The 19,384-nt window shown below is 44.6% G+C and overlaps 3 protein-coding genes across 4 annotated transcripts; 1 reads left to right on the top strand and 2 right to left on the bottom strand.

The window, feature by feature from the left end:
* Positions 1-2,079: 2,079 nt before the first annotated feature.
* Positions 2,080-7,374, top strand: amigo1 (adhesion molecule with Ig-like domain 1). 2 transcript variants are annotated; one of them, XM_079740877.1, is made up of 3 exons: positions 2,080-2,261; positions 2,383-2,497; positions 2,926-7,374. In XM_079740877.1, exon 3 carries the CDS (start codon positions 3,030-3,032, stop codon positions 4,563-4,565), a length of 1,536 nt encoding a protein of 511 aa, XP_079597003.1. In that variant the 5' UTR covers positions 2,080-2,261; positions 2,383-2,497; positions 2,926-3,029; the 3' UTR covers positions 4,566-7,374. The 2 variants fall into 2 exon arrangements, with proteins under 2 accessions (XP_079597003.1, XP_079597002.1); XM_079740876.1 differs by lacking the exon at positions 2,383-2,497 and having other exon boundaries at positions 2,080-2,320.
* Positions 7,375-9,887: 2,513 nt separating this feature from the next.
* On the bottom strand, positions 9,888-15,947 carry atxn7l2b (ataxin 7-like 2b). The gene is made up of 10 exons (XM_079740973.1): positions 15,777-15,947; positions 15,248-15,316; positions 14,814-15,123; positions 14,274-14,530; positions 13,978-14,060; positions 13,285-13,511; positions 12,793-13,015; positions 12,472-12,593; positions 10,989-11,668; positions 9,888-10,729 (listed from the first exon to the last, which is right to left on the bottom strand). The coding sequence occupies exons 1-9, from the start codon at positions 15,940-15,942 to the stop codon at positions 11,005-11,007; spliced, it is 2,121 nt and encodes a 706-aa protein (XP_079597099.1). The 5' UTR covers positions 15,943-15,947; the 3' UTR covers positions 9,888-10,729; positions 10,989-11,004.
* A 75-nt stretch (positions 15,948-16,022) lies between these two features.
* Positions 16,023-18,772, bottom strand: sypl2b (synaptophysin-like 2b). The gene is made up of 6 exons (XM_079741864.1): positions 18,632-18,772; positions 18,465-18,542; positions 17,865-17,983; positions 17,557-17,752; positions 17,019-17,213; positions 16,023-16,862 (listed from the first exon to the last, which is right to left on the bottom strand). The coding sequence occupies exons 1-6, from the start codon at positions 18,647-18,649 to the stop codon at positions 16,740-16,742; spliced, it is 729 nt and encodes a 242-aa protein (XP_079597990.1). The 5' UTR covers positions 18,650-18,772; the 3' UTR covers positions 16,023-16,739.
* Positions 18,773-19,384: the final 612 nt, after the last annotated feature.

Here is a 19,384-nt window from a genome sequence, read left to right as displayed (position 1 = left end):
CACAGACAGGCACACACACAAACGCACATATAGACAGACACATACACACAGACTACAGAAGCTATGTGTAAAGAGATCCAAGGCCTACTATCTTCATCATAAGCCTGTGGGTGGCTAGAGTTGAGCAAAAAAATGGCATTGTTTCAATAACTGTAAAAAAAAAAGAGGAATTAATATGAATGTAAAAACAAAAGCCAGGGTAGTTATCCCAGTCTTCTCTCATTAGTGGAGCAGTCAGAAGGAAGGAAGTAGTCGGAAATATTACCATGTGCACTGTACAACTGCTGTAAATCTCAAGGGTCAATTTGCAGCCATATACCAACATTGATTAAATAATGAACACTGAGTGATAGAAGTAAATCCACTCTACAAAACGCAACCTTTGTGTCAGGCAATGTGGAGAGACGCTCGCCTTCTCTCCACTCGTGTGCCGATGATGGAGGGCTCAGTGAGTCAGAAGGCTGTTACACTCATTACTAGTGTTAGCCCCTGGAAGAGACCCCCTGGCACTTAGAGTTACACTGAGTGCACCGCAGCAAGAACACGGAAATACACAGCCAACGACCCCTGAACCCTCAGCCACAAAGCGTTAACAATTCAGCTTTTGTTGTGTGTACGGATGCACATAAACAACCTCATCTGTTATAAATGCGCACCTGTTTTAAGGGAATAGCGGTCCCATAGCGGGGGATGTTATCAGCTATTGCCTCCGCCAATGAGGTAATGTGTTTGCCTTGTCTGAGTGTCTGTCTGTGTGTCTGTGTGCAGGATATTATGGAAGTTTAGCACAGATTTCCACCGAAGTTGGTGGGTAAGTTGGTCATGAGCCAAGTAACAAGGTCCTAACTTTTCATGCAAAATGACAAAAGGGGGTGTGACGGTGGCCGTGAAATGGGTTTCAGGACGCAATAACTCCAAAAGTGGAGTACAGTTCTGCACCGCAACTGGTGAGGTTGGTTTTGGGCAGATTGGTCCACTTTTCATGCACATCAGCATAAGGAGGGTGCTTCAGTGGACGTCACAAAACAATGAGTTCATGATGATTGTTGGCTGACCTTCCCAGCCTCACCCACTTCCTATTTTCTTTACATCTCTTTGTGAGGCGACGTCTATGGAAGGCCATTTCTGCCAGTAAAAAAAAAAAAAAAAGTTTAGGGAATTTAGGCTTGATAATAAAAATGAACCCAGTTTTTGCTTATTCTAATCAAATATGATGTAAATATATTATACATATGATATCCCCTAATTTCGGAAATAGCCGTCATTAGTCATAGGAATCAGCTCAGATTCTATAAGTCTGTTTTAGCTAAGTCTGCTCTAGTGAGCCCATTTTGTGTATTGTAAATTGAGTGTAATACACAATATATGTTACCCAAACAAGGAAAGTAATATAGTCAATAATATTGATTACAATTCTCTAAATTCTCGATGTAGAAATGCACCTGATACATAGCCCACATTATACATCAGCCTACTTATGTTACTACATAGTTATATAATAAATAAATACAGTTTATTATTAATACTCCTAATATTTAAACGGATTGCCACAATAAGTCATACTACTCGCCAAAAATAAAGTGTTTAATTTCTTTTTTTATATATATAATGATTGAGAGCAAAACGTCACAAAATCAGTGAGTTAAAATGCTCTGCACCAAATGATCGATCATCAACAATGAACAGTTATTTAATCATGTTCAGTATTTAGAATGAATCACAAATTGACAGCCCAGTCCACCTCACGCACAGCACATAGCACAAGATTAGCCCCCCATCTTTCACACGTCCACAGCACCGTCAACGTGCATCTTGATCTGGACGTCTCACGTCGACAGCCCAGTGTGGCACATTGCAGCAGGAGCGCTGCACGAAAACGGTGGCACGTTTAACATCTGACACGGGGAATCTCTCGCGGCAGCAGCAGAGCATGCTTGGGTTTATGAATCTCCATGGCCGAGGAGGAGAGGCTACTGGATGCGTGCTGTTGATTATCTGCAGAAAACGTAACGTGAAGGCCGCCTTGATCTGGGGTTTGTGATAGCGACGCGCAGTCTAAACAGGCCTACATTAAGGGAGTTTGTCATTGGTATTTTACGTATTTACGTATTTTTTTTGGCGTACATTCCCACCTGGTGTTGGATGCCGCGGCGTGAAGGAGGATTATTTGGCGAGGAGGATATCGGGTGCTCTCCAATCTCGCCGTGTGCCCTTACATGCTCACTGTCTTTTCTACTGGACCGTCCCCGGGAAACAAGACGGTAAACAGTACTAGCGGCTCTTCAAATTTAAATCGCGGATTTCTCTATCCCAGTTGAAGGTGGGTACATAGAGGCACTGTTGATGTAGCTTACTCTTTCCCCATCACTCATGTGTTTTCAGGAAGTGATCGTTTGGTTTTGAGAATGGTGCAATGCAGGATAAGAGCCCCATGGTTATGGTTAACGGGAATCGTTGCATGAGTAAACACACCGTGCAGCAGTGCTTTGTTTATTAAGTAAGTAATTTGCGCCCTTTAATTTATTATAGTGTGCTGACATATATTTTCTTTGCCTGCATTTAGTTTCCGTAAGATCGTGAATTGTAACGTGTGTTGTGTATTTATAAAAGAGGTGGAAAGAAAGTATGGATGGAAGTGGTGTGTTAACGTGTGTGGCATGCATGTGTCTGTATTTTTCAGGCATGGTTAATGTAAAAGCAGGAGAGCTGGCGTCTGTGTGAGTTCGGGAAACGAGAGAATATAGAAAATAAATTGTAGGATTTGTAAACAGGTATGCATGTGTCCAACATGCCCGGCGTGTGTGTGTATTTGTATGTGTGTGTGCGCGTGTATGTACCTACAAGGTATTTAATGTAACCATGACAATACACATCATACTCAACAGCCACGGTTATCCCTCACACACATTTCCTCTTTTCTCGCAGCCCTCAATTAGCTATGCCTGGAAAGACTCCAGCAGCCGCTCCAGGCTGGGAGCGGAGAGCCCAGTAAGAGGAGGACTTCTCCTGTAACCAGACCAACTCGCACCATGTTGCAAACCCTCCACCAGACCGCCGGTGTCGGTTGTGGTATGTTGGAGACCATGGCCTGCCTGCGCTGGTCCGTTCTCCTTGGCCTCTCCGTGGCCCTGCTGTGGATCCCCGGGGCGGCGGGCTCGGCTCTGAACTGCCACAAGACCTGCATCTGCGCCTCCAACATCGTGAGCTGCTCCAAGATGAACCTGACGGGCGTGCCCACCGAGCTGCCGCCCTACACGGTGGTGCTGGACCTCAGCTACAACGAAATCGCCCAGCTCAGCGCCAAATGGACCCACGACAAACTGGACAAGCTTCACAACCTCCTGCTCAGCCACAACGGCCTCTACTTCCTGTCTTCGGAGGCCTTCCTGAACGTAAAGCAGCTGCGCTACCTGGACCTGTCGTCCAACAAGCTGCGGCTGCTGGACGAGAACATCTTCGAGCCGCTAGCCCATCTGGAGGTCCTGCTGCTCTACAACAACCACATCTCCCAGATCGACCGCCTGGCCTTCACCGGGGTCAACAGCCTGCAGAAGCTCTACCTGAGCCAGAACCTGGTGTCCCGCTTCCCCCTGGAGCTTGTGGCCGACAAGTCTCGCCTGGAGAAGCTGATCCTGCTGGACGTGTCATCCAACCGCATCAAGGCCCTGCCCGTTGCGGAGCTCCAGGCGCTGCCGGCGTGGATTAAAAACGGCCTCTACTTCCACAACAACCCTCTGGTGTGCGGCTGCGACCTGTACAGCCTCCTGGCCCACTGGTACATCCGGAAGCTCAACTCGGCGCGGGACTTCAGGGACGACTACCAATGCTACTTGCCGGCGCCGGCACCGGCGAAAACCCTAGTGGGCGTTTTCGAACTGAGCAGCGACTACATGAACTGCAGCACCTTCAAGCAGACGGACGAAGAGGCGTTCCTGGAGCAGACACTGACCCTGAGCTGCGACACCAAGCACAAGGACATGTCCAAGACCTGGCTCATGCCCGGGAACGTGGTGGTCTCGGCGGGCATCAACCAGACGGCCAGGGTCTTGCCGGACGGACGGCTCCAGATAAGTCCGGTGAGGTCGGAGGACTCGGGGAACTACACGTGTTTCGCCGTGAGCGAGGCCCACAACGAGACGCTCTACGTGGTGCTCAAGGTGCACAACTTCACCATGAACGCCGGCGGGGACTCCCTGAACACGGCCTACACCACGCTTGTGGGCTGCCTGGCCAGCGCCGTGCTGGTGCTCATCTACCTGTACTTGACGCCCTGCCGCTGCTTCTGCTGCCCCAACCGGGGCAAAAAGGGCGGCGACGACAGCATCCACTCCTCCATGATCAGCGTCACTCCCACGCACGACGACCCCGCGCTGAAGGCGGAGCTGGACAGACACGTGGCCTTCATAGACTCCAAGGACCTCCAGGGGCAGAACGGCAAGCTCAACCCCAACGGGGACGAGGAGGAGCCGGACGAGGAGGCCGGCATGCTGGAGAAGGGACGGAGGAAGAGGTCTGTCGCCGAGTCGATAAGCTCCGTCTTCTCGGACACCCCCATGGTGGTCTAGGAGAGAAGATGGACACCCCAGCGGGTGGGGTGTCTGTATCTGCTGTGTTGCGAAGCGGAGATGTAAGCCATGCGGTCGGCGGGACAGATGGCGCGCAGGAGGGGGGGGTACACTACGGTGGTCGACTCGGGGAAACGCCTCGCTCAGCGACAGGGACAACAAACAGGACCTATCCAGCGTTTGAATCTGTAGCACTTAATTATTCATACTGTGAAAATTGAAGCGGCTGTGGAACATTTGAATGGGTGTGAACCGTACAATAGGGGATTCTAATAGATGTTAGCACTCAGGAAGTAACACAAGCTGTTGCTAAAGTGGTGTATGTTTTGACGAGATGGACGGATAACTGAGATTTGTTAGATTGGAAAACAGGAAATCTTAGCACACACGAGAGAGCATTAGCATAGTGGCTGACTCATAACCCCCATTATGAGAACAGTTGGTATCATAGAGCATCGGTATATATTAACCTCCTCTCTCCTCTACTAACACATGCGCTCCAACATCAGTGTTCACCCGGTGGTGAACATTCGTCATTATTTATTAGTCAGCCGTAGAACAGCAGCATGCCAAAAGTTATAACCCTGGGCCCCGACGGATGATGGGGCAGAGTGTGGATATCCCTCCTCATAGCCCAATTTGTTATCCAGTGTTTCCCCTACATGCATCCAGCAGTGGTGCAGCACTGCCCCCACTGGATTACTAGCGCCACTGCAATCAGACATGCATATATATTATTATATATATATGCATACATAAAAATGTTGCTTGTATAAAATGCTATTAGTTTAATTTGAAAACATATATCATAGTTGCCCCCTATTGCACCCCCTTCAATTATTACATTGTTATTATTGGCATTGGAGAAATTATGTGGAAACATACTGACAGCCACAGCTAAAGTTCTGCTGTAGAATAAGAGGATACTGTAGGTGGCATTAGCTCATGAGTGGCTTTAGACTTAATGTAGAAAGCATTAGGAGAAAATGTAAGCCACGAGTGACTTGATAATAGAAAGTAGACAATATATGTGATGCTTCAGAAGAGAAGACCAAGCCAAGTCCAAAACCAAGGACTGCCACAAATTGCAGACTGAAAACTTTATCTGTGCTAACACTAACCGCAAATAAAATTCCTTCTGTTTATAGTGCATTCACACTCTATCTGATGGAAATGTATCAGAACCCTAAGGGCATCTGGGCTTTTACAAACGCTTTTTGCCCGATAATTCACATCAGCACTGTGCAGATCAGCACCGTGCACACGCACATCAGAACCGCGACATTCACATCAGTACCGTGCACATGCACATCAGTACCGTGCACATCAGCGTAGTGCACCTCACGCACCCCTGGGCACCTCTGCTGGATAGGGATCCTAGGGGAAACACTGATATGTATCCAGTTTGACATGGACATAGTAGTAGCACAGCCACTTTGATGAAGTAGAATAGGTTAAACGTAATATAGGTCCTATGAAGCGTACGACAGCACTCCTAATGCTTGTTGTTCTTGTATTCATGTAGTCGATCACTTAATATATTGATTAGAAGCGAGTTTTATTTGCCTCTTATTTCTCTTCAGATGTATGTAATAGCTTCCAATGGTAGGCTGATAGATGGATGAGATTTTTGTATTGATCCAAATGTTTTAGTATTTAGTTATAGTACAGCTGCTGGAAACTAAAAGTTAAATGTTAAGCCTTATACAGATAAAAAGTGACATTTAGAACTTTGACATGGAAAGATGTTTTTCGGAACGGGCCTGTTATTATTTTTTAGAACGTATTAATAACCTTCTGATCCATTCTTTACAGAGTAAGGTTCTTTGTTCCTATACATTGTAGGAACGGGCTTCTGATTGTGGTAGAGTCCCAGGGAGGTTCCTCCTCTTACAACAGGGTAACTCTCCTCTTAGACAGCTCATGTTACTTTCTTTGATCATGCTATGAAGAGGTTTAAAATACATAACAAATGCTTAAGGCTCCTGTCATTATTTTGTATTGTGTATGTATTCCCTGCAATGCACTTACTTCAAATGCTGATATGTCTACTATTTAGAAAGGCCATGCTTGCCGGTAGTCAAAGGTCAAATGTTATGAAATTTACATATTTTTCATTGGAAACCTATACATAGTTTCTGTCTGGGCACATCGACTAAAGAGAGCGGTGTCATTTCATGCTTATTTGTGTTATGGTACAGGACTACCTGTGTGACTAAGAGCTAATTGCATTGTTTGATAGTATGATCATTCACTTTGTCGGAGCAGAAAAGAGAGAGTCAGTCTTGCTGTCATGAGTCACTGCACAAAGCAACGGCCTCCACCCAACGTGTGTGTGTCTGTGTGTGTGTGTGTCTGATTTTTGCATCTGCGTTATTACATGCCTATCTACAAATTCAACAGCGCCAATTTAGCCAGACAATAAATGTGAGGGCCTTTAAGTATCCTGTAATTTGTTATGAGTGAAATGCCTGGGGCTCACAAACAACATTGCCTTTTTCTTTTTATCACATCTGGACTGTGTAACTAACAATCCGTTGTGCTGGTAATCTTCAATTCTAATTAAATCATTCTGAGATAAATGTAACAACGCTGGGAAGATCACATGCTCACCCACTCCTGTGGTCTCCACAGTCTCTCACTTTTAAACAGGCTGTTCTGTGGCTGGACACATGACTGCTTGGTATAAAAATGAAACATCCTTTGGCATTAAATTAGTGTGTGTTTGTGTGTATGTTCCTGTGTGAGACCAAAGAAAGACACACTTATCAGAGAGGGGTCACCTGAGTCATAATGTCCCCCCCCCACACACACACACACACACACAAGCACAAACACACACGTGTTCGGGAGTTATGAGAAGCTTTGCTTCTTATACAATAAGCCTGAGGATAGTTAAATTCACCAGAAATGTTTACCTGGACGTCTTATAACAAGGAATCTAAGTACTTTAAACTCCACTATAAAAAACTATCTGCATGAACCTAAGATTGACCCAGTGTTACACTCCTGAGGAGTCTGATATGCTGTCAAAACTGTGAGATGTGTGGAATAAGGAGCATGATCTTTTAAGGAGTTTTGTAATAGAGATTTGGGTTTGTGAATATAGGTTACCTGCAGTAACATTAGAGGTGACATAGAGCTTGTAAAATGGGGGACCTGTTCACGTCTTATCGAGCCAAAGTCTGCCTTGGCTAATGGGTGGTTAAAGTTGTTATTTTTACAGTCAGTTCCGCAATGAGGAGCTTCACCTGTGTGTCGAGTGTCTCTAGTGTTATTCAAACAAATCCTAATGTGTTCTGTATAATTCCCCTCAAGCAGCTATTCCTTTCTGTGGCCTGTTGACTTATGTGTTGATCATCACTTTTCCGTGTTCAATGGTTATGTTTGGACAATGTAGATGACTAAGAGTATTGTTGTTTCATCAAAATGTCTGTCCTTTTGCTTTCTGTCTGAAGACGGGGTAAGGTCAGCTGTTTCTATGGTAACCTTGACTCTTTGGTATCAATGTGTTTTTCTCTATGTAGGCAAGCTGATTTTGTTTTTATTAGGGTTCTGCAATTAGCTACATAAGAATATCTATGAAGAAAGCTAGGCCTTTCTTCAATTATCATTGTTAGTAAATAATAATACAATTATATGGTAGAATGATCAATTACACAGCGCAGGATTGATTTTCAGTTTTTTTATGGCCGATAATCTCTTCTACACCGGTGCTTTGATAATTTCCGAACAATACCAGGGCTTTGAAAAAAATAAAGTACAGTAAATCTTCACATGTCAGACTTTTATATTGCTACCCATGCAGAAAATACTCCTGACCTGATGTGTCAATGTGATTACACAAACATTACTAGGCATGGACACATTAAACAGACTGTCACACAGTCTTCAGTGTGTAGGCCCTCAAAACACAAACACCCTCCTCCTTCCACCTAAAGTTGCGTGAGAAATAGGAAATATAATTCCTGTTGATTCCAAGTAGTAACTATGAAAAGATTATCAGTAAAATCTAAATAAACTTATACTGCCACATCTTCAGTATGAGTTGGTTGGTTTTGGTCTTGCCAGTATAGCTGAATGGCTTATGCATGGTATGCTCAAGAGCTCCTCGGACCGTGGGAGGTGTGTAAACGAATAGATGATACTGTAGAAGATACTATATTTAATTGAATAAAGAATTTGTGTTTTACAGGTTGTGCTGATTCCTCTGTTGGGTTGTGTTGTGCTGACCCTGTTTGTTGTGCTAGACTAAATCCCAGGCCCTCCCTGCTGACTACAGGCAGCCGGGCAGCCTATAAAGGAGGCTCTGTTCCAAGTAGAGGCTCTATTCGTACCTCTAGGAGAACATGTTCCTTCCTAAAGACCTGACAGTCACAAGAACACACACCATGACAATGAGATATCAGGCAGATGGTTCGTATGCACTACAATGCATGACTGGTGTTTATAATGTCTGCACCTATTCAATAAATAACTTTTAGATTTTATGCAAAGTATTAAAGGCTTTATTCACACAATTTGAACAACTGTATTCAAAACAGTTGCTCTATATGGTGGCAATACGATATTCTGCCTTTGAACTATGACATGATTTGCAGCTCGACTCAAACTAAATAAATGGATTTAATAATGTCCATGATCGGTAGCCACCAAACCTCAATTGTTTTCTATATTAAACTTGAATTTCATTTTATATATTATATCGCAGAAATTTCTGCGATAACCAAAAAATGTCTTTACTAAAAAGGATATACACATTTACTTTTTTCGTATTTCAAACTAGCTATCATATGATATCTAGTTTGAATTACGAAAAGTTTCACACTATAATCTGAAGTTGGATAACATGTTATTTGGCGCTGTCTAGTGGCAAACAACGCTTAATGCAACACGTCAACAATAAAAGGGATCGTGTTACTCACGAATCACCATGCCACGACATTCCTATTGCCTTTAGAAATACATTTGTTATAGAACCGACCAACAGAGCAACCAAACAATAGTCGAAATATAACGCACAGCGCTTTATCTGGTAAAAAGAGTCATCGTAATTAATTGCAATGCTCAAGAAACTAAAAAACACGCCCCAATGTGTATCAAGATATCTGGATGGACTCACGAGGCTAGCAAATGCCCCAAAATCATAATAATAATATACAGTATAACCAAGGCATCCCTCATCACAGCATGAAATATGCAGATAGTAAAAAAAACTGGAAAATACACATTTCAAAATGTTTTAATAGAATGATGACAAGATATCGTAACAATAAATTCAGATAAAGCAAATTCAATTAAACGATTTGTCTTTCACCACTAGATAGCAATGTTAAGCAAAAAACAAATGTAACCCTACATTTGTTTAATTCCCTGATAATTAATGGTAGCCTAACGTACACCATTTCAGTCTATTACAACACCATAGTAGAGCAACACTGTGAAATAAACGTGTAGTAACACTGTCAAATGAATGTGTACAAAGTACTGAGCACCTTATTCTTAGGAATTTTCATTAATGAATAAATGTTTGTTGATAATTAGTTTCCATAGTGAGATTTAACTTTAGCAGCTTAACACGTAGATTGAGGTATTTCATGTCCATACAAAAGCATCCAGCTATAACCCATATTACCACGTATACCAAATAGTGTGAATCATTGCAATAATAAACACTGAAGTGGCAATCTCGAAGATTTCAGTTTCCTTCTCATTAGCGATACCTTTGGCGATAAGCAGTATTTTTTCCCAGAGATACCAACAGTGGGGCAACAAACACCCAGTTCGTAACATTCATAATTCTGCAAATGCAAGGGCTTCCATCAGTGGGCCATAGGCTCAATGACTATTGTGTTACCTCATTCGACAATATATAGACTTCACAGACATTTATTTACATGCAAATCCTCGAGATTACCACTTTAGTATGTCTAGTCAGACCCACATATCGAAGGTCTTGTGAGGTCTTCTGTTGACAAAATCCGCACATGCACTCATGTCAAAATCACAATTGTAAAATGCATATGTACAACCAAAAATATATTACACACACACACACACACACACACACACACACACACACACATACACACAGGCTGTCCAAGGCTCTTCCTCCAAGTGGTCGTGAAGGTGAATTTTCTTTCAATCTCGTTTCTTGTCTGCCACTACAACAAGAAAACCAAACAGCCTTCGTCAGTATCAACATTGTTAAGAATCCCAGAACATTGCATCACACAAGTATCAGTTGGGAAATATTGGGCCCGTGTACTAGCCTAGGTGTTCGATTTCAAACCAAAACGGCCTCCATCTCAATTCAATTCCGGTTGCTTTTGATGAAAGTATCTCCTAAAATGACTTAATATCTAGAATCCATCCTTGGCCTACTAGTAATGTGCCGGAACCCATACTTCCCTCTGGACCTACCCTCTAGCGGTCCAGGCTAGTCTCCAGGGCCGGCGCCCACCCGGGTCCCCTTCCTCCAGGAAAACAGGCCGGAGGTCGGCTGACCAGCCGGGTGATGGGACTGGGCGGAGCTCCTGGGCTGGGGGCGGGGGCCGCTGGCCAACCCCTCCGAGCCGCTCATCTTGCGCTTCTGCGTGGGGCCCCTGAGCTCCGGCCCACAGGACCTCTGCTGCTCACCGCCGGCCCCGGCCCCGCGGCGCAGGGCGGAGTGCGGCGGTGGAGCGAAGGCGGCGGCCCGACTGCAGCCGTTGCTTGGCGACGGGGAGCCCGGGTCCGACGGCTTTGATCCTGCGGGGGGTCGGTGTCTGTTGGCCGGTCCGCGAGGGGGCGTCACCTGGGGGTGGAGGGGAGGTGCGGGGGGATACCGCCGCTGGTCTCTCTTCTCGCGGAGAGGGAACGTCCTGACGCTGCTTTGGGTCCCCACGGGAACTGGCGCTCTCACTTCGGGGGGTGCCCGGCCCGGTCGCCCCACGGGGAGCCGGGTGGGGTAGGGTCCAGCAGCGTGGGGGGACCCGCCGCCCGGGAGGTTTCCCCTGGGTCTGGAGGGTCCTGAGGAGGAGGTTCTGGGTCTGATGGCAGAGCCCTGGGCGGCGGGGACGGGGTGATGGGACTGGAGCCCAGCTGGAACCTGAGGTATCCTCCTGAGGGAAGGGGATGTTGACACGCGTGATGCTGGGACCCGTCAACACTTTGCAATTTGCATGCCATTGAAGCTTGATGATGACACACTCAATGCCATCCCGTGTTTCATCAGCCTTACATGGCTACAGTATGTACGTACTCAAGAGTCAAAGTCAAAGTCAGCTTCATTGTAAGTTCCGAAACATGTGCCAGACAAATAGAAGAATCAAAATTGCGTTTGTCTCCGTCCCTGGTTCAATAAGGAGGATGGGTATTCTAATGGATGATATCTCCATGGGAAGTGTGCGTGTGTATGATGGCTGGTTTATGCAGCCTCACCCGACCCGAGTCGGACTGATTAGACTCTGGGGCCGGGTGAGGCTGCACACCTGAGAAATCAAGGTGTACAGGTTAAACAAGCCATCACCACAAACACTCAGGAAGATCGGCTGCATGGCAACATGGAGCACCAGCTCATGCATCACTGTCAACAATAAACCAGTTTTCCAACACCAGCTCCCTGTGTCCTTTTCTGGAGGACCCCAGTGAAAGTCACCTAGGTGGAGCGTGGCTAACACCTCGTTGCATAAAGCATGGACCTTGTTACAATCCACCGACCGTATTTGAAGTTTAATATACACTAGTTATTATGTCAGACATAATAACATAATAATGTGATAATAATAATCAGTCCTCGCCGTCTTCCAGCACGGAGAACCGGTGGTGTATTGCGCTCACTTAAACGTTAAACTCCCCAACCCCACTACAACACACTGCCACCCTTGAACAAGGGCTGCCGTGTTCCCCGTGAAAACAGACTCACTTCCACAGATGGGCGTTCACGTGCTGCTCCACCATGTCGCTGAGGGCGAACCGCAGGTGATGCAGGCGCCGGTCAAAGGTGAATATGCTACAACCCAAAGTATGGCTTCCAAAAGTGCATATCTACAAAAGAGAAAAAACATACAGTCGATCAGTTGGTCAGCAGTCGAGCAGGGCAGTATATTCATATCATATTCAGAAAAGGGAAAGGGACACCGGAGCTGAGGTGAGATTGATTTGGTTATCCTAACATTAGCTTTCAAGCCAATGCAAATCCCTTTCTACAAACTGCTACTGGGAGTCTGCAGGTTTCAGCACTCACTCCGAGAGGCTTGGGGTGCCAGGGAGTGGCGGGAATATCGCCATTCTCCTCCTCCTCCTGAGGGTCCGCCTCCTCCTCTCTCTCTCCCCCTTCCTCCTCCTCCTCCTCTTCGCTCTCCCCACTGGACGGCAGGCTCTGGTTGAAGGGGTAGGGGTGCTGGATCTCCACCTCCACCGCACCGTCAGCCTCCTCCTCGGCAGCCCTTCGGGACGGCTCCCTGGACCTGCGAGGCCAGCCAGAGCAACACAGGAAAGGTCAAAGGGCGAACCAGGGGAGTGGAGGGGCTTATTGGTAATACACCCTGGTACAAACAGACTCCCCATGGTGTGTATTAAAAAGAAAACACAACCAGCCATGCAGAATGTACATATCCACTTGTCAATAGATTAAACGTTGAGAGATCCACTCCTAACCTGTTTACACGTATAACCATAATGTGCTGATTTTCCCTGGCCAGTATCTCAGAACATCATATTCATGAGTATGCGATACCAGAGGATGGGGCAGTTGGTGCCGGGGCCGCGTTTCCCGTGCTTGGGCGTGGCCGGGTCCTGAGGCTTCTGGAGACATGGCGTCGGCGGGGTGGGGGTCGGCGAGGCCTCACTGGCTGAGAGTTTGTCCACGTCGCTGCCTGAAGAGCTGGCCCTCTGCTCCAGCAGCAGCTGGTCCAACGGCCTGCTCCGGCCTTCCACCCTCCTCCGCTGGTGGATGGAGTGGATCTACGATGGAGGAAATCACGGTTGGTAAGTAAAGAGAGGCTTTTTAATTTTAATTTCTAATTTCATCAGAAAAAGGCATAGTTATCACACTGGGAACTTGGGCATAGCAAGATACCTCACACAAAAAATGACGTTCAAGCACTGCTTACGAGCTGGGATTGTCCCTGCTACGGCGTTGCGGAAGGAACCAAGACATTTCCTCCACTGTTTTAAATGCTCTACGTATGATGGTAGCTTGGTAGATTGGTTTACAGTGAGGATGCTATGAAAGTGTATTTAAGATGCTATAAAAGTATCTTACAGCAAATTGACACTATTAGAGATGATGTTAAATGTATTAGAGTATTACAGCTGATATTAAAGTAAATTATAGATTGATTATCTTAACGTGTTACAGTACTAGTATTAAATCGTATTACAGCACTACAACAAAGTAAATGACAGTACTACAGATGAGGTGTATTACATTGCACATAAGCTGTCGCGTGCAGAGCGTCTTCCTAGCTGGATCCAGCACCCCGCAGTGTCTGTCCGGATCGCATTCCTTCTCTGGGGAACGAAAACAAACACAGTAACCAGCGGGTTAGTCAGAGAACAGCATTGACCAAAAAAAGACATGCTGTACTAGCTCAGATGAATCACTGGACATCCCTTCACTAGAAAGATGGATACAAACCAAATGCTTCATTGTTACCATATAGAGTATTATCCCCAAGGACATGCACAACCAAAAACAGCTCCACCCACTGCCACAAAACGTACTGTAGACTTTCTTATGAGTCCGACTGTAGGTCCTCGGGCCCTCAGGCAGAGGACTCTGAGTGGTTCCTGAGGGCCCCACGTCCGTCTTCAGTCTCTCCGAGGTTGTGGCGGAGGAGTGTAACGACGAGGAAGAGGAGACGGGCGCCCCCAGGGTCAGGGGTGGGTGGTCCCGGGGAGGAGCCCTGGTATTAGAGGGGGAGGGGCATGGCGATGAGGGCGGGGCCTTCTGAGGACCTGAAGTCTTGACTGACGGTGAACTGAGAGAAAGTAACCACGACACGTGTGAAGAAATACAGATAATACATTGTTGGATCCATTCATTGTACATCACTGTTGACGGCTGGATGTTTAAGGATGCAAGGGTCACCAAAGTGCTTTTCTGTACATATAAAAATGTGTTTTTATATGATGTAATGCAGCTTCTAACCACCGGCAAAACAGTGCAAAACCGGTCGTTTTAACAAAACAAGTAAAAGTAATTCTTGTCACACAAAATGGTGCTCCAACATTATTGCGGTCCAGCACAGGCCTGTGTAGTACCTGGCCTCTTCCGTCAGGACTTTGGTGGTTCTGTGCTGGGGTGCGGTTGCTGGTTTGGAGAAGCCGCCAGCCTCCTGAGGTTCCACCACTTTGTGTCGCTCTCTCGAGGACGGTATCGCGGACAGGCGCCCGGGCCGGGGGCATTGCTGGTCGGCTAAGCAAGACGATGGGTTGCACATTTTGAAGAGAGCACCATGGCGCCTCTCACAGTGAGCCTCGAACGCCTGGGGTTTGACTAACTGCCCACAGTGGCTGCACACCACCAGGTAGAAGTTGTCAAGGGCCGGGCAGTAGCCATAGATTTTCATATCTGTAGAAAGAAAATCAAAAATATGTTTAACTAAATACATTTCAGAAAAGAAAAACAGTGAGGTAATTCGGTTTGGTTCGTTGGGATTAAGTTGGTGGTTTGAAATACACCCCATTACCCGCACCTTCTTTGGAGAGGGTCATCGTGTCGCTGCCTCTGCTCTCATCAACGGAGTCTTCCTCTTTAGATCCACCTGAATGCAAGGGAAAGACATCTGATGGGAGTTGGAAACCCGTAGTCATAATTTAAGGTCATATGTTTTAGATTGAGGACCCTATATATTCTTTATACGTTTAAATATCAGATGCAGAAGCGTTGTTTTGATTTGTAATGTACATGTAGCCTACTTATGTAGTGTGTACATGTAGTTTGACAGCGGGCACAATGTAGGCCTACTGTATATCATCAGAATTAAATTATTGTTACGATGCCTTTTGAAGTCGAATTGTCACGAGAAACTAAGTTTGATCAAGGTTATTATAACAGCTGAGCACTTACCGGCTAGCAAATTCACAATACTGGTAACATATCCTGCACTAGGACCCAGTGGGTCTTTTGTTTGGGTTGTTTACTGGGTATCGCAGACATTATTCACAGTACAAAGACAACATAATGACATTATATACAGCGTTTGGGGTGTTTTCTTCACTCACCTTTATCTGCTAAAATATTCCATTTATCTATCCAACAACTCCAGTTTAAACCAACATGGTCGATATTAGGATTGAGCCGCTCCAAAGTGGCCATTGCTGCTCTTGCGCGTTCACGAGTTGACGCCATCTGTCCACGCGATACCTTTACGTCATTACACCACAGCATGAAACTCGTGTTCGCATTGGATTATTGTCTGTTAATGCAGATATTTCCATTTCTCGACATATTTATTTTAATAACCATGTGAAAAAAAACGTAGGAAATTATGCATATAATTAAATAGATGTTATACAATTTAGTTAGCAAAAGCAGCTTTTCCTTTAAATTATGAAAAATACGATGCATATACAAAGGGAAGTTTCCAAAAAATCGGTTACCAAAAAAATCACAAACAACTTTCAAGAAATAAACATTCAGTCTTCATAACTGACATATGGATTAAAACAATGTTGATAAATCAAGTAATTAGTTTGCTAGACATTTTGTCTCGTTATTACAAACCACAATTTAACAAGACAATATGTTATAATCCTAATACATAGGATACATTTTTAATAACTTTTCATTTCTGAATACGATTTTGCTCTCGACATACAGGCCTAATGTCATTTACATGTTATTGAACATACTGAAATGGTCTGCGACTAATTTTTAACAGCTAACATGCATCATATATATAGATAAACACTTAGAACTGTTGGCACAACAAAATCTTCAGATAATATTTAGAAAACACCTCCAATCTTTAAATAAACTAACTTAACAAACGTTTATATGCAAGTTAAAACCCTTTGCTTACTCATTAAGCAAGTGACTGTAACTCAAGAGAAATGGCTACATTCATTTGTAGCAATGTAAAAAAAACACAAAATACTGGTCGAGTCAAACACTTGAAATAATAGAAAAAATGAAAAGCAGAAGAGTGACACATATAAAACGGTTGAGATCAGAAAGCTTTGTGGTTAAGTGGGCGGGCCTCTCCCCTCCGCATCTTCTGGCTGATTGGCTGACTTGTGGAAAGGTGTTTCCTTATAAATGAACCAACAGTTGCCTCCCCACAGAATGAGGTTGAGGAAGCCAAAAATCTGCCAAATAGAAATAAGGAGACAGGGGGGCAGAGTTCACAAATTATTGAGAGTATGCAAGTGTCTAGCATATGATTTACTGCATACACTACAACATCAAAGCAGACGCTAAAGGGATCATAACTTCAGGGTTGAATTTAAGATGACGTAGCTCACCACCGAGGCGTTGAGTCGGCCCATGTGGGGCACACTGCCCGCTGTGCACGTTACATCAGACAGTATCTTGCAGACATCAGTAAGTGTTACTATGTTTGTGGGGCTAGTGGCCCACTTGACATCAGTCAGACCTTTGCCCCAAGCCGAAGACGAAACCAACCATAGGAAGGCCAGGGCTGCAGTCACAAACAGATCCTTGCAGAGCAACAGAAAAGTCACAGCACAGATTAAGGTTGATGACACTTGTGGTAAGCAGACTTACAGCGGGAGATAGAGAGTAAAGGTTAACCAATTTTCAACGTGGGTTCAAGCTTAAGCAGATCTCACAGCAGTTTTAAAATGGGGAACTGAGACATTTTTCTGGGTTTCATTTGCCCAGCGCTGTCAAGTGCCCTCTCTCTCTCTGACCTTCCCCCAGAATGAAAGGGCCTCACTTGAAGTCCTCTATGAAGCGCATATATCAACACACATTCGCCATTTTATGGAACGGAAAGAACAAAATTAAAAACAACGTCAAAGCCGGAAAATTGGCACATACCACAACAGGACCGCGGCTTGTCTTCCTGTACAGGTGTTGGAAGCCCAGATAGAGGACCAACGAGGCTGTGCTATAGAGGAAGGACAGCACCCCGATGGAGACAAAGAACTCTGCTGATGAAGAGTAGTTGCCAATAAGGAAAGCCTCAGTGGTGCTATTCTTACAGTCAGGGACTTTGTAAGAATGCTGCATCAACCTAAAGTAGGAGAAACATTGCCATTAAGTCATGAACATATGCCAAACAAATATCAATCAACCAGCCATGACTTAGGAGAGACAATGAGAATGACGGGTATGATAGCACAAACCTAAATGGGTAGTTAAAACTGGCAGATATTTCCTGGTTGACGCTTTCTTTGCATTTCACGTTGATACTTGTGGTACCAGAAAATCCTCCAGTTGTTGCAAATGCAAATATGGAGAATATCTGCCAAATCGAAGAAAGCGTCAGCAGGAAAGGCAACCCAAACAAGGCCATTTTGGGGTTAAGACCACTTTCACGCATTTGTAGAGGAAATTGATTGATACCAATACATGACACCATATTAGTGTTCCTTTTCGTAGAAGTAGGAACAGGATGTAGTAATATAAACCTATGGTATGTAGAAATCTAACGTTAAACTTATCAACATGGGAAAATCCAGCCCTAAAAATACTATGCTTTTTGCCTGCTTGCTGTCTCTAGCAATCGCCAACGGGTGTGTACACTTCAAACATTATACAAATAAAGCGTTAACAACTATATCATATCCATCCATTTAAAACTAACTAACTACTTGCTGATAAACACATGCATCCCCGCGCCGAACTGGGTGTGTTACAAGTCACAAGACGAACAAGATAATCCATTCAAATTTTGACTTGACTATAACAGTGACTGACCTACATTAAATGTGAATAAAACATACCAATTCCAGAACTCGGATGAATGCAAGGGGCTCCTTCAATGGCCCCAAGTCAAGAGAGAATCTCGACGTCAGAATTGTCTGATGATGTAAGATATACATTTACTAAAATAGACATGCAATACACAGTATGTTGCAAAAAGTTGTGTCGATCTTATAAATATTATTACCTGGGCTACAGATTCCATCGCTCTCTATGATATCAATATCCTCTTATGTTGAATCTAGCCTTTCGCTTATATCTACTTTAAAAGTCCGTAACTTCACTTGTCAAACTTTCTTTTCCAAGTGTCTGAAACTGAATAGTTTTCACATGCTTGTTTAATTCTGACATGTGACCGCTGACGCTCTTAAAGTGATATTACATGGGGAAAGAAAAGTTTTTGTAGGACTGCACTTTGGGTTTGTTATGACTGCACAAAATGTATGGCCTCGTGAATGCACATCCTTTCACCAAAGCGTGATTTGTTTTACATTTAACATGCACAGGCCTTCGTTAGTGTGGTTATTTTTACAGTTTGGGAGTTGTTTATTTTTGGGGTATTTGGTATTTGGATGTAACCTCTCTTTCCTTCTAAATCAAGGTTATATGACATGAGCTATTAAATAATTTATATAATCATACACATCATATAAATTGAACTACTTATTGAAGGAAAAACTGTTTGGCGCAATAACTGCAACCACCACAGGAGGTCACCGTTTGTCGATCAGGGATTGCGTACATTTTTAAAGCAATGTCGATTGAATAATTGCTCAAACAACTTCCTTCTCCTCATCTTAGCGGCTGTATGTTACAAGGGATAAGAGCGTCTTTGTTCGCTTTTAATAGTTGACGGGCTGCAATAAGGGAGGTGATTCCATGGCTCTGTACAGACTGAGTTATGATTCCAATAATACCCAACAACAATCGGCTATATCAA

Source organism: Pollachius pollachius (assembly GCF_949987615.1).
Source record: "Pollachius pollachius genome assembly, chromosome: 8".
Lineage (NCBI taxonomy): Eukaryota > Metazoa > Chordata > Actinopteri > Gadiformes > Gadidae > Pollachius > Pollachius pollachius.
The sequence above is the reverse complement of the archived record's forward strand: the minus strand, read 5'-3'. Positions and strand labels throughout refer to the sequence as shown.